The sequence below is a fragment of the Trachurus japonicus genome, chromosome 19 (genome assembly GCF_045865225.1).
Source record: "Trachurus japonicus isolate A0001 chromosome 19, Traja_1.0".
NCBI lineage: Eukaryota > Metazoa > Chordata > Actinopteri > Carangiformes > Carangidae > Trachurus > Trachurus japonicus.
The window spans coordinates 17,856,973-17,872,019 of record NC_140925.1 but is presented as its reverse complement, the minus strand read 5'-3'; the positions used below and the strand labels follow the sequence as shown (position 1 = coordinate 17,872,019).

At 39.0% G+C, this 15,047-nt stretch overlaps 3 protein-coding genes across 3 annotated transcripts in view; 2 read left to right on the top strand and 1 right to left on the bottom strand.

Annotated features, from left to right (window-relative positions):
* Positions 1 to 2,260: 2,260 nt before the first annotated feature.
* Positions 2,261 to 3,616, bottom strand: LOC146967692 (uncharacterized). The gene is made up of 3 exons (XM_085762281.1): positions 3,104 to 3,616; positions 2,501 to 2,631; positions 2,261 to 2,321 (listed from the first exon to the last, which is right to left on the bottom strand). The coding sequence occupies exons 1-3, from the start codon at positions 3,614 to 3,616 to the stop codon at positions 2,261 to 2,263; spliced, it is 705 nt and encodes a 234-aa protein (XP_085618407.1).
* A 222-nt stretch (positions 3,617 to 3,838) lies between these two features.
* LOC146967691 (sterile alpha motif domain-containing protein 9-like) lies at positions 3,839 to 7,703 on the top strand. Its single transcript, XM_085762280.1, has one exon. The coding sequence runs from the start codon at positions 3,839 to 3,841 to the stop codon at positions 7,670 to 7,672; it is 3,834 nt and encodes a 1,277-aa protein (XP_085618406.1). The 3' UTR covers positions 7,673 to 7,703.
* A 4,544-nt stretch (positions 7,704 to 12,247) lies between these two features.
* The window catches only part of rab26 (RAB26, member RAS oncogene family), a 94,095-nt gene continuing 91,295 nt past the window's right edge, over positions 12,248 to 15,047 (top strand). Inside the window, exon 1 of the mRNA XM_085761193.1 lies at positions 12,248 to 12,779. Coding sequence (XP_085617319.1) covers positions 12,591 to 12,779 — 189 coding nt within the window. The 5' untranslated portion in view covers positions 12,248 to 12,590. The remainder of the gene's footprint in view (positions 12,780 to 15,047) is intronic.

Below are 15,047 nucleotides of genomic sequence, written 5' to 3'. Positions count from 1 at the left end.
TTCCATCCCCTCCCGGGCAGTGACCCTAGAAAGAACTCTACCTAAACCACTTCTGTATTAATGTATTAATTTTAATTTTAATGTTGTTTATAGCACTCAGAAATTATACAATCAATCTGCCATCTGTGACTTTTTCAAACTTTGTGTTCAATACTTCTGTATTAATGTATTAATTTTAATGTTGTTTATAGCACTCAGAAATTATACAATCAATCTGCCATCTGTGACTTTTTCAAACTTTGTGTTCAATACTTCTGTATTAATGTATTAATTTTAATGTTGTTTATAGCACTCAGAAATTATACAATCAATCTGCCATCTGTGACTTTTTCAAACTTTGTGTTCAATACTTCTGTATTAATGTATTAATTTTAATGTTGTTTATAGCACTCAGAAATTATACAATCAATCTGCCATCTGTGACTTTTTCAAACTTTGTGTTCAATACATGCTGCAGACAAAACGTGAAAAGCAAAATCTGTCAGGCTGCTTTTATTTAACTGATAAAGACACTTGCAAATTACCATGGGAGGGAGTAAAAACCTCAAAGTGCAAAACTTTCTCTACAACAATTTTGAAAGTAGTCAAAAAAGCAGACATTTCTCTACAACAATGTTGAAAGTAGTCAAAAAAAGCAGACATTTCTGTGCAACAATGTTGAAAGTAGTCAAAAAAGCAGACATTTCTCTACAACAATTTTGAAAGTAGTCAAAAAAGCAGACATTTCTGTGCAACAATGTTGAAAGTAGTCAAAAAAAGCAGACACAATGTTGAAAGTAGTCAAAAAAAGCAGACATTTCTCTACAACAATGTTGAAAGTAGTCAAAAAAAGCAGACATTTCTGTGCAACAATGTTGAAAGTAGTCAAAAAAGCAGACATTTCTCTACAACAATGTTGAAAGTAGTCAAAAAAGCAGACATTTCTGTGCAACAATGTTGAAAGTAGTCAAAAAAAGCAGACACAATGTTGAAAGTAGTCAAAAAAAGCAGACATTTCTCTACAACAATGTTGAAAGTAGTCAAAAAAGCAGACATTTCTCTACAACAATGTTGAAAGTAGTCAAAAAAGCAGACATTTCTCTACAACAATGTTGAAAGTAGTCAAAAAAAGCAGACATTTCTCTACAACAATGTTGAAAGTAGTCAAAAAAGCAGACATTTCTGTGCAACAATGTTGAAAGTAGTCAAAAAAAGCAGACACAATGTTGAAAGTAGTCAAAAAAAGCAGACATTTCTCTACAACAATGTTGAAAGTAGTCAAAAAAGCAGACATTTCTCTACAACAATGTTGAAAGTAGTCAAAAAAGCAGACATTTCTCTACAACAATGTTGAAAGTAGTCAAAAAAAGCAGACATTTCTGTGCAACAATGTTGAAAGTAGTCAAAAAAGCAGACATTTCTCTACAACAATGTTGAAAGTAGTCAAAAAAGCAGACATTTCTGTGCAACAATGTTGATAGTCAAAAAAAGCAGACACAATGTTGAAAGTAGTCAAAAAAAGCAGACATTTCTCTACAACAATGTTGAAAGTAGTCAAAAAAAGCAGACATTTCTGTGCAACAATGTTGAAAGTAGTCAAAAAAGCAGACATTTCTCTACAACAATGTTGAAAGTAGTCAAAAAAGCAGACATTTCTGTGCAACAATGTTGAAAGTAGTCAAAAAAAGCAGACACAATGTTGAAAGTAGTCAAAAAAAGCAGACATTTCTCTACAACAATGTTGAAAGTAGTCAAAAAAGCAGACATTTCTCTACAACAATGTTGAAAGTAGTCAAAAAAGCAGACATTTCTATACAACAATGTTGAAAGTAGTCAAAAAAAGCAGACATTTCTCTACAACAATGTTGAAAGTAGTCAAAAAAAGCAGACATTTCTGTGCAACAATGTTGAAAGTAGTAAAAAAACAGACATTTCTGTGCAACAATGTTGAAAGTAGTCATAAAAAACAATGTAGGAGCTGCCATAAAATATTTTGCCACCTTGAGCAACAGTCTTTCTGTACAACTATTAACTCTTTTGTACAGTATTGCGGCACACATTATGTTTAACACCAACACAACAGGTGGACTTCACCAACAGTAAGTCCGTACAAAGTATATCTTAAAAGAAACAAAAACTGTTGAAAACAATAGCTTCCTGGCGCCTTTACTCAATATCATCGGCAAAAAGGGCTTCTGTAAATGAAAACTGCCTTGATACCTGTGCTGATGAGGTGGCCGAGTGTGGTGATTCAGTTATGGTAGAGTTGAGTGGGTATGTGTCACATCTTGAGTTGGATGGGTAAGTGCCTGCAGTTAAGTTGGGTGGGTATGTGCTGGGTGCTGGTGGAGATGCATAGAGATGTCCATAAGGACCACTATGTTGGTATGGTTGTGGTGGTAGCATGGTGACTGACTGTGGTGGTGGATGTATTTGCCTCAGCAGTGCAAATCCATCAGCAATTGAGTTTGTCAGTGTGTGAAGAGTAGTACATAACTTATTGAAATTGTCATTAGATTGCCTCTCTGTTGTCTCCATCAAGTCCAAAATTCTCTTTTTCATCTGGATGTCCTCCTCAGTTGCTTGCAGGAGTTGTGTCTCAGCTGGAAGCTTTCTCTTGAGTCTGTCATGTTTGTGTCCTTGGAGTTTTGCCTTGGGAAGAAAAAGTATAGCAGAAGAATTAGGCTATTTCAAGTTAGTTTAGGTGTGTGTGTGTGTGTGTGTGTGTGTGTGTGTGTGTGTGTGTGTGTGTGTGTGTGTGTGTGTGTGTGTGTGTGTGTGTGTGAGTGTGTGAGAGAGAGAGAGAGAGAGAGAGAGAGAGAGAGAGAGAGAGAGAGGTTAACTACTTTACATTGTTTCAAATAGATATGACAGAGGATATAGAGAATATATATATATATAATATATATATATATATAGAGAGAGAGAGAGAGAGAGAGAGAGAGAGAGAGAGAGAGAGAGAGGGAGAGAGAGAATATATAATAAAATATTTACAAAAACGTGAGGGGTGTACTCACTTTTGTGTATACAGTATGTATACAACAAGCAGCATGCAGGCTAGCTAGCTAGCTAGCTTTAATTTTGATTATTTCCATTTATTCTTTTAGTAAGTTATGGACCATACCTGGAGTAACTCTCGTCTCTGGTTCACCATCGATGGACTTGTGCTGAGTTGGGATTCCGGTGGTGGGTCAGACACGTCGGACGAAGAGGATGAATCAACTGCCGTTAACGTAACGTTAACGTCTGATGTTTCTATCCCGGATGCGAGGGTTGTCGTTGCTGGAGACCCACCCCAAATCTGCTCACACAGCTCAAAATAAAGAAACACGACTCTCCCAAAACCACTCTTGCGACCTTTATCCACTGCTCCCCTATATTTCATCCGTATTGCTTTTAATTTGTTCGTGATGATGGGCCTGGTTATTTCTTCTTTTCGATGAGGGAAGTCGTCGGAGGACGTCTCACGGTACTGCTCAATAAAAAGAGCTAGTATATCGCCGTACTTGGACTGACACGACTCCCAATCCACATTTTCTTGAATTCTGCTTATTTTAAATTCATGAGTAACAGTGAGAAGTAACTCAACTTCGCTGTCCGTCCACACGAAGGAATCTGCCCGGCCTCGGTTCGCCATTGTTGTTTTTCCGGTATGAATTTTTCCAGCCTTGTGATTGGCTAAATGGCCTTCCTGTTTGGAGTGCTATCGCCACCTACTGCTTTGGAATGCACGTTTGAGGCGGATTTGCGGTTTCATGTGGACGGAGTTATTTTTTATTAAACCGGTGGTGTGGACGCAAATTTTTTTTTAACCGGGGTCCATAAAAGTTCGGTTTCAAAAATACCCGGGTTCGTGTGGATGGGGCCTTATTCTGAGACACAACAGGATTTTTTCTATACTCTGTTGAGTATTGCATCAATGGAAAAGACACAGCAATGCAAAACCCGCTGTCTCTTTGTGCGAGATGGCCCAAGATCAATCAACATTTTAGCAGATACTAATCCTCGAATATATCAAGAAAAGCTAAGAAATTTGGCTGAGAAAGTCAAGTGTTGGATGTCAGCACGAAAGCAAGCAGAGGAGGACGACAACAAACAACCCCCCCAAAGTCATCAGGGCCAAAGGTTGAAACAGCTCATAACTTGTGGAAGGGACTCATTTGAGAATTCCACTCAGGTTATTGTTGTCACACACAAATGTCATTCAAGCCAACTGGAGCACTTGGATTTTCTGAAGGAGATGAAGTTGTTTGCTGTACTTGATTTTGATCCTGAGTCTGATGTGAATGGAGCATGCAATTTTTACAGAAGAGATCGCATAGCCAATCTGCACTACCCTCACATGTATACCACTCAGGACAGTATTACTACAGTCATTACTAAACTGAACTTGTTTAAACAAACAAGTTGGATTTTTTGCAACGGATGTGTGAATGAAGAGGATGAGACAGACAAGCCACTAACACACAGTGAATGGCTTAAAAAACGCTCTGGTGAAGTTACCAACATGGTTTCATTGCTTTGTAACCCAGAGTTGCTTTCCAAAGACCTGCTTGTGATATTCATTCTTCATTCAGAAGTAAGTGACGTCTCAAGCCCTATCTTGGAGACCTTCTGTGCAATCTATCGCACACTGGAAGGGTTCAACAATATGTTATGCCTCTGCAAAGACTCTAATGTATTCAGGCGCTGGCAGCAGCTTGTTGACTGTCGTTGTAAAGAGGACATCACAAGTAAATGCATCTATGAACTGAGTCTGAATGAAATATCAAGTACCATCAAAAAGCTTAGAGGACCCCAAACACAATCGTCCAGTAGATTCTTACCATCTACAGGCTCCAGCTCTGTCCTGCTGACAAAAAAAGATGAGGAACTCATGACTGTTTTGGACATTTTGTCTGAAAATGAATGTCAAAACACAGAAATTGAAACAAATGATTCCTTTAACGAGTTCAAAAAGAAAACAGAGGAAGACTTTTATAGAGGAGGACAAGTTTCATGGTGGAACTTTTACCTTTCTGAGATGAAAGGCAGTTTGCCATTCATTAAACGAGACAAATTTAGTGAGCTACATGACCTGATCACACCTGCACAAACCTATACATCTCGATGTGTTGTGATCAATCTTTTCCATCACCCTGGATGTGGAGGAACAACTCTTGCAATGCATGTTCTCTGGAACTTGAGGCATAAGTTCAGATGTGCTGTTGTTAAAAACAACATGGCAACAAATAATGAAATTGCAGCCCAAGTCATGAATCTGCTGACCTACGGCAAACAGGAGCAGTCGGGACATACACCTGTTCTCCTTTTGGTGGACAACCGAGATGATGTAGAGGACCTAAAACAGTGCATCCTTGCCAATGATAGGAAGCTACATAGTAGTCTAATGGTAATCATTCTGAACTGTGAGAGAACTCAGTTCCCTGTTGAGAGCTCCAACAATAGCCGCATTGCAAATGTGGTCATCACCAACAAGTTATCAGCTAAAGAGCAGAGTTTGTTTTCAGAGAAGCTTCAACAGCTCAAAGACAACCATGAAAAGCCAGAGACCTTCTACGCGTTCATGATCATGACAAAAAACTTCAGTGAGACTTACATCACAAATTTGGTGAGCAACATTGTTAAAGATCTTGACACCACAACCCAGCAAGGTAAGCTTTTCTCATTCCTGGCTTTGCTAAACACCTATGTCAACAGATCTTACATGTCACTTTCTTTGTGTGAAGAGTTAGTGGGCATAAGAAATGTTCTGTGGAAGCAAGAAACACTTGATGACAAAATGAATCCATATTCCACACTGATGATCACTTTCACTGTTGAAGAGCATGGCACCTATCAAGCAGTACGATTCTTGCACCAAATGATTGCTAAGAAGTGTCTTGAATTTCTTACCCAGAAACACAAACTTTCTCTGGCTGAGATAACTACTAATGTTTTGCACTGTGACAAACTCTACAAATCATGTATGGGAAAGGATTTCCTTGCTCAAAACATCCAAAGCATGCTCATCACACGTCACCGGAAAGTACAAGGAGATGACAAAGACACTTTGTTTTCTCCGTTGATTGAAGAAATGCATGATGAGGGAGGACCTGGAAGAATTAAAGAAGTCTTAGAAAGAGCCACAGAGCGGTTTGACAGAAGTGCAACAATTCCGCAAGCACTGGCAAGATATTTCTGTTTGAGAGAAAATGACTTTAAAACTGCCCTTAAATGGGCTTTGGATGCACAAGGGAAAAATTCAAATTCCTACATTGCAGATACAGTCGGACAAGTTTACAAGAGTCACCTCAAAAAAGAACTTGAAGATTGTAAGGATCTCACTCCCGAAGCACTTGCCAAATACCTAACATTAGGAGATAAGGCTGTACAAGCGTTCCAGTATTCAGAGGAGCTAGCCAAGAAAGATGAACAAGTGGATCCCTTTGATCTACATACCAAAAAGAAACCAAAATCCTACAACATTTCAGGCTATGCTGGAGAGACAGAAGTCATGCTGACCCTGCTTGATGTCATTAAAGACCTTCCTCTTTTTGGTGTCAGTGACAGATATAAAAGAGATAAAATGCTACAATTCCTTAGAGATCGCCACCCAGCGAGTAGTTTATATGATCACAGCAACACAGCCACTAAAGAATTTGTGGATGTCCTGGTAGAACATGAGACATTTTTGATTTCCTTGAAGCCAAGGCTGAAGGAAATCTTCTCATTTTTTGAGACTTACTTTTTATACCTAAAGCCTAGGTCAATGGAAACCTCTGATGAGAGACACAAACGAAAGGTATCTGGGTACTTCAGAAAGTACATTGAAATATTCATTGACACAGAAGAGGAGAAAGCTTTGGAAACAGCCAGTAAACCCAAACTGAGTCTTCATCAGACATTAGTGGACCACAGGCGTCATTTGGAAATGAAGCGAGCAGACTCTGTTGCTAGCCTTCTGCAGTGCTTGACTGACAAAAGTGGAATGGAAATGGAGCACATTGTCAAAAAATGGCAATTTATATTTGACAACTCACCCAGGAGGAGTGTCACAGATACAGTCAACTTCATTCTGGCAAACATAGTTCTGCACGATATCAAGCCCTCTTCCACTTTTCTGAGGAAATATGATGTCTTGGTTGAACTTCTCAATGAGGAACTGCAAAAGGAGGGTACTCATTCAAAAGAGACAGAGCTGTATTACCTCTCCATGCTGCTCATGTGGCCCACACAAAACCGAAGGATTGACAACTCGGCATCATATCAAAATATCACCCTGTACATCACATCAGCTAAGAAATCCTTTCATCGACGCTTCTCTTACATGTTTCCAGCCAGAAGTGCTATTGCTCATTTCTTCCTTGGGAAATCAAGTGGACTTAAGCGGCTAGTTTCCAAAGTGGAGCTTGATAAACTTTTGAACTCTCAACGTAGCCATGGTAGTCAACCACGTAACCTACACCAGCTATGGCAGAGTGGTGAAGCATGGAATGAGCCAGAGGTCCAGAGGAAGCTTTTGAGAGTTAGAGGGAAATCAGAAAATGGTAACATTTATGTGAACTATGGTGGAAACCTAAAAATGCAGGTGCGTCCTGTTTACCTTGGTGATATCCGCAGTGGATACAGCCGGGAAGATGTATCCTTCTACATTGGATTCACTATGGAGGGTCCTGTGTCCTATAACATTCAATATGAAAATGACCAATGAGAAAAGTTGACTGGCAGATATAAACAGTTGTATATTTGCACAAAGGAATCAGTAAAGCTGTTCATTTTACAATGCCATTAACACATGAACAGCAAAACACTTAATCTCACAGACTGAAAACCTTCTTCCATAATCCTGTAGACCAAACACAATTGAAAAACGGTATTGTCTGTCTTAAGTGATATTGACATATTCCAGAGCTATTATACACCCACTGCCTAAGAGGCTAAAAGGAACATGCAATGTTGTGGGTGATAAACTGTGGGTTACCCTGACCTATCTTTTTTGGAGTACAAATGATTTGATATTGTAACATTTTTAACAGTCTATGCCATGGTCAAGAATGAACAATAAGTAATGCTTAGGTGATACTGGAAACAGTTAATTCGATTTTTATTCTGCTTTTTTTTTTTTTTTTTTTTAAATATCCCTGTTTATATTCATATATTCTTTTTGTATGCATTGATATTATTTACATTATTCTAATTTAAACTGTGTTTGGAAAACTGGCCATGCATTAGTTCTTTTATTGCTTTCAGTTGTTTCAGTGTTCCGTCTTTGAAGCACATGCTGGCCACATGAGAGAAACTAGTTTCAATTCAAGTACAGAGATTGTTGAGTGATATCATATTCAAGGTATTTTTTTTTATTGTTGCCATTGCTTTTTTCCACTGACAGAAACGCTTGTAAACACTTTGAATTTGTGTGTAGTTTTTGTTTCAGAAACCTTGATTATTGTCTAATTGTTGCCTTTCATTAAAATTGATGCGGAGGTATGTTATGTTTCTGCTCAGTTTCACAGTTTGATTTACGTATATGTTTGATATTTTTTAAAGATGTAGGAATTATTGATGTTTATAGAACTGCCATAAATCTGTATTTAATGTTACAAGATGTAAATGTATACAAATGATGCCATGATTGGATACAGATCTATTTGTCAAATTAAAATCCTGATGAAAAGAACAAATGGGTTTGCAAACATGAAAAGGATATCTGGTAGCATATTAAAAGCATTTTAAAAGCATATTATGGAGCTCTGGTTGCTGACGTCCAACAATCGTAGTTGACAATCAAAATCAAAACAATTAGCAGGAAAGTGCGCTTTTCACATGACTGCCAAGCAAACGATTGCTAACAGATAACTCTTTTCGCCGGCTGAACATTGTGACTCTTGTAGGCTTTCAGAGAGATCTACAGAGTAAGACAAGGTAAAAATGTAATTGTAGATGTCAGGATACTGCAGGTCTGGAATATTGTCTACTTCTGCTGTTTCATTACTCATGTAAAGAACCCTGTGACCATGAGAAAGGTCTGCTATGTTTAATTTGTCAAGTTTTGCGATATATGTGTCCTGTCACATTGCTGCCCTCCTTCTCTGGTTCAGTCATTTTGTGTGACATCACTGTCCATATATATTGATCTCCATACGTAAATGCACATCAATGCATTTTCAACCATGTCCTTATAGGCAACCAGGTCATCCATACATTCATGAAGATTAAATCTACTTTCTTTCTTTCTTTCTTTTTATTTAAAGCTTAATCAGTAGGGATGAACAGTGATAGTGATAGAATGTGGGAAGAGTTCTGAGCATGAGGGATGACTTTCAGTGATGTCACTTTGTCAAGTCTCCAGCTTTGAGACTCAGGTGTTAACTTGAGTTTAGATCAAAACATTTTTATAATCCATTCGTTGCTTTTGACATTTTTCATCCAAACCTGTTGCTGGATTTTTAAAGTTGTGGACCACTGGTTTGGACAGAACAAGTACTGGATCTGTGATACTACAGTAAGTCCTGCAGAGGGCAGCCAATCCCCAGTTTTGTCTGAGGCAGCCTGTTGTACAGTATTTCAGGTGAAACATGTTGTTCGATAGTTATGGTATATATAACTATCGAACATATATAGCTATAGTCACTTTTAATCAGCAAATACAACTCAGCAGGCCTGTCATGTGTTGACATTTTTTCATTAAGCAGGTTGACCATGCTATAACCTCTGTAGAAATGGCAGCCTGAGGGCCGAACTGAACCAAATGTGTGAATGTATTTAAAGATGTGACCATACATGTGAAGAAAATAATGTTTTGGCAAAAAACAAAAACATTAGAACAGACAAAGCAGGTGCACACAGGAGTATTAGAAAATAGCAAATAACCTGGAAGACTGGGAAGCACAAGTCTAGCTGATGACCATGGTTCATTTTCAGCAATGAGGAGAACATTTTATGACCATCACATTAGACAATTCACAGTAAAATACCTGGTAAAGTTGTGAAATCCTTTGAAATTATAAAACAACTATCAAAATGAAAGAAAGGGGACAGTGTGGAGAAAAAGGGAACAGCTCATAACCCAAAGTCACCACCTCATCCGTCAAACTTGGTGGCCCTGTGGTGGCTTGGAAATACATGGCTGCATTTTGAATGTGGAGCACTGGCATTTATTGATGATTTCAACTGCTGATGAAAGCAACAGGTTGAATGCAGACGTCAACAGGAGCAGTCTGTGTGGTCACCTTCAGCCAAATGTGTCAAAACAAATCAGACCACATTTCTTCAATGAGCAGAGAAACCACCCTAAACACATGGTCAAAGCAACCACAGAGCATTTCAAGGCATGAAGAGGTTAAATATCCTCGACTGGCTGAATCAGTCATCTGAAGGCAGACACCCCAGAAAAAGCAAGAGCTGGAGGAGGCTGCAGTGAACACCTGGGGGAGAATCGCCACAGAAGATACATACATAGAGCCTGCCAATGTCTGTGGGTCACAGACTGCACAGCAACGACTGTAAAGGGCCTCCCAGAAAATATTGCATCTTGTTTGACTGCATGTTTATCTGTCCAACTACTCAAGAACATATAGCCTAGCTGAGATTCAGCACTTTAATACACTATGGCATGGATTACATGCTAGTCCAATCAGTGTCACGTCACTGAGGGTGTGTGCTCTTGTTGCTTGCAGCTCATTGGTTTTGACAATGCACTACTTACACAGCATGGCTGTTTTTAATAGCCTCCTCATCAAACGTATCTGCATCCTGTTTGCTGTGTTTGCCGCTAATACATTTCCTGGCAGAATTACTCTTGCAGCCTTTCTTGCAGTTTTATGTGACTTTGATTGTTAACTTACAGATTGCACGATGGATCACACGCCATTTATTTTGTGCCTCGATTGTGTAACAGACAGCAGGGACATTTGTCTGTCTCATCTCCACAGCTCAGTTTGGCTCATGGCATTTTCCCAGTTTTTTTTTTTCTATGATATAATATTAAAGTGGGGGCGGCAGAGATGCTCAAAGGCTGGTTATGACCAAAAGGGGTGTGGGTTGTTGGTACGATTCACTGCTGGGAAAGTCTGGACAGAAAGAGTGAGTGAATCACATCATAGATGCATCAATGGAAAGTTGTCTGTAAGTAGAGATGTCTATCGCCTACTGGTTGCACTGGGCGCCTCTCAGCTGTGAAAGTTTAAAACAGATTGTAAAGCAGATTGTAGATTAAAGTGGATGGAAAAAGATGCTTAGCAAGTGTTCCCTAGTGGAGACAAGCTACAATCAAACATACATCCCAGGAAATGAGTCACCAGTGCAGTGGACAGATCATCCTTTTTTTTCCATGGTTACGTCAAACGCTTTAGAGTATGTATCACCACAATGGACGTAGGAAAATGACAGCAAAAATAGTATTTCTATTAAAGACAAGGAGTGAGTCATGGTGCTTTCACATAACCTGGGATTTATTGTATTGTGTGACTTTTGGTATAACTTTGGCAAACGCTTGCAGTAAACAGAAGAACTGTATTACATTGATGCTTTTTCACTTGTGGCCTTTATCAGTTACAGTATTGTCCTCAGCTCACACCTCAAGTTTATGGAGCATCACAAATGGATCAAATCTCATTGGGCAGACAGAAAGATGCAGGTAATGCATGTATGCTTGTAAAAAAAAAAAAAGGCAAACAATTCAATTTAAGCTTTAGCACCTTTAATAGAAAAAAGAAAAAAAAAGTAACACTAAGTGCTTCACAGGTTAAAAGTTGAAAATTTCAATCCGTGACAAATATGGAAATTTGGTGGCACAACAACTGGAAACACATAGGCCTAATAGTACATTGAATCAAGTTGCTTTCTATCCAACCTTTTATTCCTAGGCTCCATCCATCCAAAACTTATATGGTACCCCTCCAATCAACGCCAAGCTGCACCTTTAAAAGGAAAAAAAATACACCCTAAAACAGAATTCCAATACCTGGTCTACTGATGGGAAAAAAATGCACTAGTTAAAATAAAATGAGCCCACTGTTTCTGGAAGATGAACAAATTATCAAGCTGATCTACAGATAGTTCATCATAAAACACATTGAAAATGTACAGCTGTTATGCTCAGAGGTGCTGATTCTACCCTGGAAGAATTCAAATAGATATAATTTGGATAGACTATTCAAAATAAATTAACCCATAGTATATAACTTCCCTGATTTTTACAGATTTGAAAGGCTATTGATATCAGTAATAGTCCACTCCTATGGGAAATGTATGTCAATTATGTTTTGGGGTGGATTTTCCACAGACGCGCACCGTAACAGCCATGCCTTCATGCGCTCCCAGCACCACAACACGAGAGAGGGAGCTGTTTACATTGTGAAGCTGACTTCAGATTCATCGCCTTCCAGCTGCACCAGCCGGACAACAGCTGTCTCGCCTCATAGTCAGTATTTTGTTGGCGAAACCGGTATCAGTCGAGGCTTTACGCACAGTCATGATTTTGACGCACAGGTGAACTTCTTTCGCCTTATCGCGCCTCGAACCCAACTCCACGAGGAAAGTACTGAAGACTGAAAGAAAGCCACCTCGTCCTCCTCTCCTCCTCGCTCTTTTGCCTTATTTAATTCGGAGCTGAACAAGTGACCAAAGCCATGTCCAGGAAGAAGGCAGTGAAAGGCAAAGGGAGCTCCAAGAGCCCCAAGGCGTCGCCGAGCAGCGGCAGAGACAGCGGGAGGACAGGGAAAGGACTGGCCGTCGCTGCCGCTCCGTCCTCCGGACTGGTTTATCCCAGCAGACCCTCCATCAGCAACAGTGGAGAGTTTTATGACATCGCCTTCAAGGTGAGTGGAGCTCAGGTTTAGAAAGGGACTCAATTAAGCAATCAGTCAGTTACCACAGGTGTCCACTTTTGCAGGCACAATTACGGTACATTAGATACAGGTGTGTATGTGTGTCGAAATCTTTTTTTTTTCTGTATACCTTACTGCCTCACTGTATTGGAACTCTGTTATAGTATCTGATAACAGCAGCTGGTAAGTTAAAGTTTGACTTATTAGTTGACAATTTTGACTATTTAAGTTAAAGTTTGACTTATAGCCATGAGTTTGACCTATTTAAAAACACAACAGGAAAAAAAGTCAAATCTGTGGCTTTTTGGTGGTTGTTTTAATTACGGATCTTGGCTTACAACTGCCTGATTTAGACTTTTTTTAAATCAAATTTTGACTAAAAAGACTGAAATTAGAATGGTATCTCATACTTTTGATGCAGTAGTAGCTATAGATACCCACACTTTAAATACTGTATTTCGTTGGTATATAACTGTTCCATGTTAAAAAATGTCAAGATTTCTAAAACATAGAGAAAAATGTGGTTCTAATCATGTTTCATTTTGTCACCTATCATATCCCCTATGCACATGTGTTGGTGTTGTGGTTGACCTTTATTCAGTTTTATGACGCTGTCTTTTTACAACTACGTATTTTGACCAGATGTAGGCTTTTAGATGTCTGAATCCTTAATTATCAATGGTCTAATATCCAGTCACACTGATACACCTTGTGTCCTTCAAAGTCACTCATTCTAAAGTTAAACTGGGTTGCTACACTGCCTTAATGCCCTGCTCGGTTTGTTACGGTGAGGAGGAACACTCTGCATGTAATTTGGCTGCTGGCAAAAACCATCTGAACATCTGGTTGCATAAGTTATTAGAGAAACATTTGAGATCAAGGTTTGCAGCAGTCTCAACCTCCACCAGCCCCCACCCCCCACCCCCCACCCCCCACCCACAGACTCATGTCCACTGATAAAACTAAACAGTTAAAATCACAGGTTTGGTTTGATTTCCTGAGTCACTGACACTGAGGAATCTCAACATGGAGCAGCTTAAGGCCATGGTGGTGAAAACAACAACTCCCATGATCCCATGCTTCATGATGTCACCCAATACTGTCTTTGTTTTGATTGAGACCCCTGGCAGCAAAAGAGTACATGCTGTGCATTTAATATAAAGTAAGTTTTTCATATACTACCTCATACTTTAGCTCACCATGAGTAGCTGTTTAAAATCTCATCTGGCCTAGCCTCCTAGAAATTAATGTTTTGGCAGAAACTGGCCCTGTGAGCCTTATATGAAGTACTGTGTGTATAAGTATTCTGCTCTTTGGAGCAGGCTTGCTGGAAAATGTTAATTTCATCATAATTTTCATCCAAATTTCCCTCATGGGGCATTGTTAATAAAAAAATCACAGGACTGTTGTTTTGTCCATATAGGTCAGTTTGTCCCATGTGTTTGTATTGCACAATTTCTAACTCCCAACTCCTTCCATATGCATGAAACACTATCAAGTTCTCAGTGTCTCCACTCTGGTGTTCTCAAATGCTGAAGTTTAGGAAGCACAACACAGATCTAGTTCAAACCGAGTGCAATAGCATGAAATGGATGATGAGAAGGTGTTTCTATTATTTATGAGATCAATTGACAGCAGTACATTAGAAAGCTTTTTATTTAGCACTGGACAAAACATCTGGCAGCTGCTGCGCATCCCACAATATGCAAGTCATTCTGTTTGTTTTACCAAATTCTAGTTTTGAGAACTTCAAAATTCAAGTAGAAATACATCAAATTTGATACATTAGTTTACATCAGAGTCATAAATGTTGACTCCCATTGAATGTTTCTCAGATTGTTATTTCATTTAAGGACATACACTGGATGGACATTTTCAGCTTTTTCCACTTTTCTTACACAACATTTTGACTAGATTATGCAGTTGATAGATGACTCAATAATTAGCTGCATCCTCAGTGGTGATACAGCATTGACACACACATAATAATTAAAAAAAACAATGAATTGGAGATGATAAAGAATATGATAATCTGCATTTAGCACATGCGAATTTAAATTTTCATCATGTGGGTGGCAGCTGGTATTAATTTTGCACCCTGACAGCCCCAAAATCACCGCTCAACTCTGACTCCATACAACATACACAGTTTGTAACATTTCAGTGTTTCAAATCTCACCTCTAATCACAGCAAATCCAACACAGTCAGCTTTCATATTAGAATGCATTGCTGACAATAGAATCTATAAATAACAAATT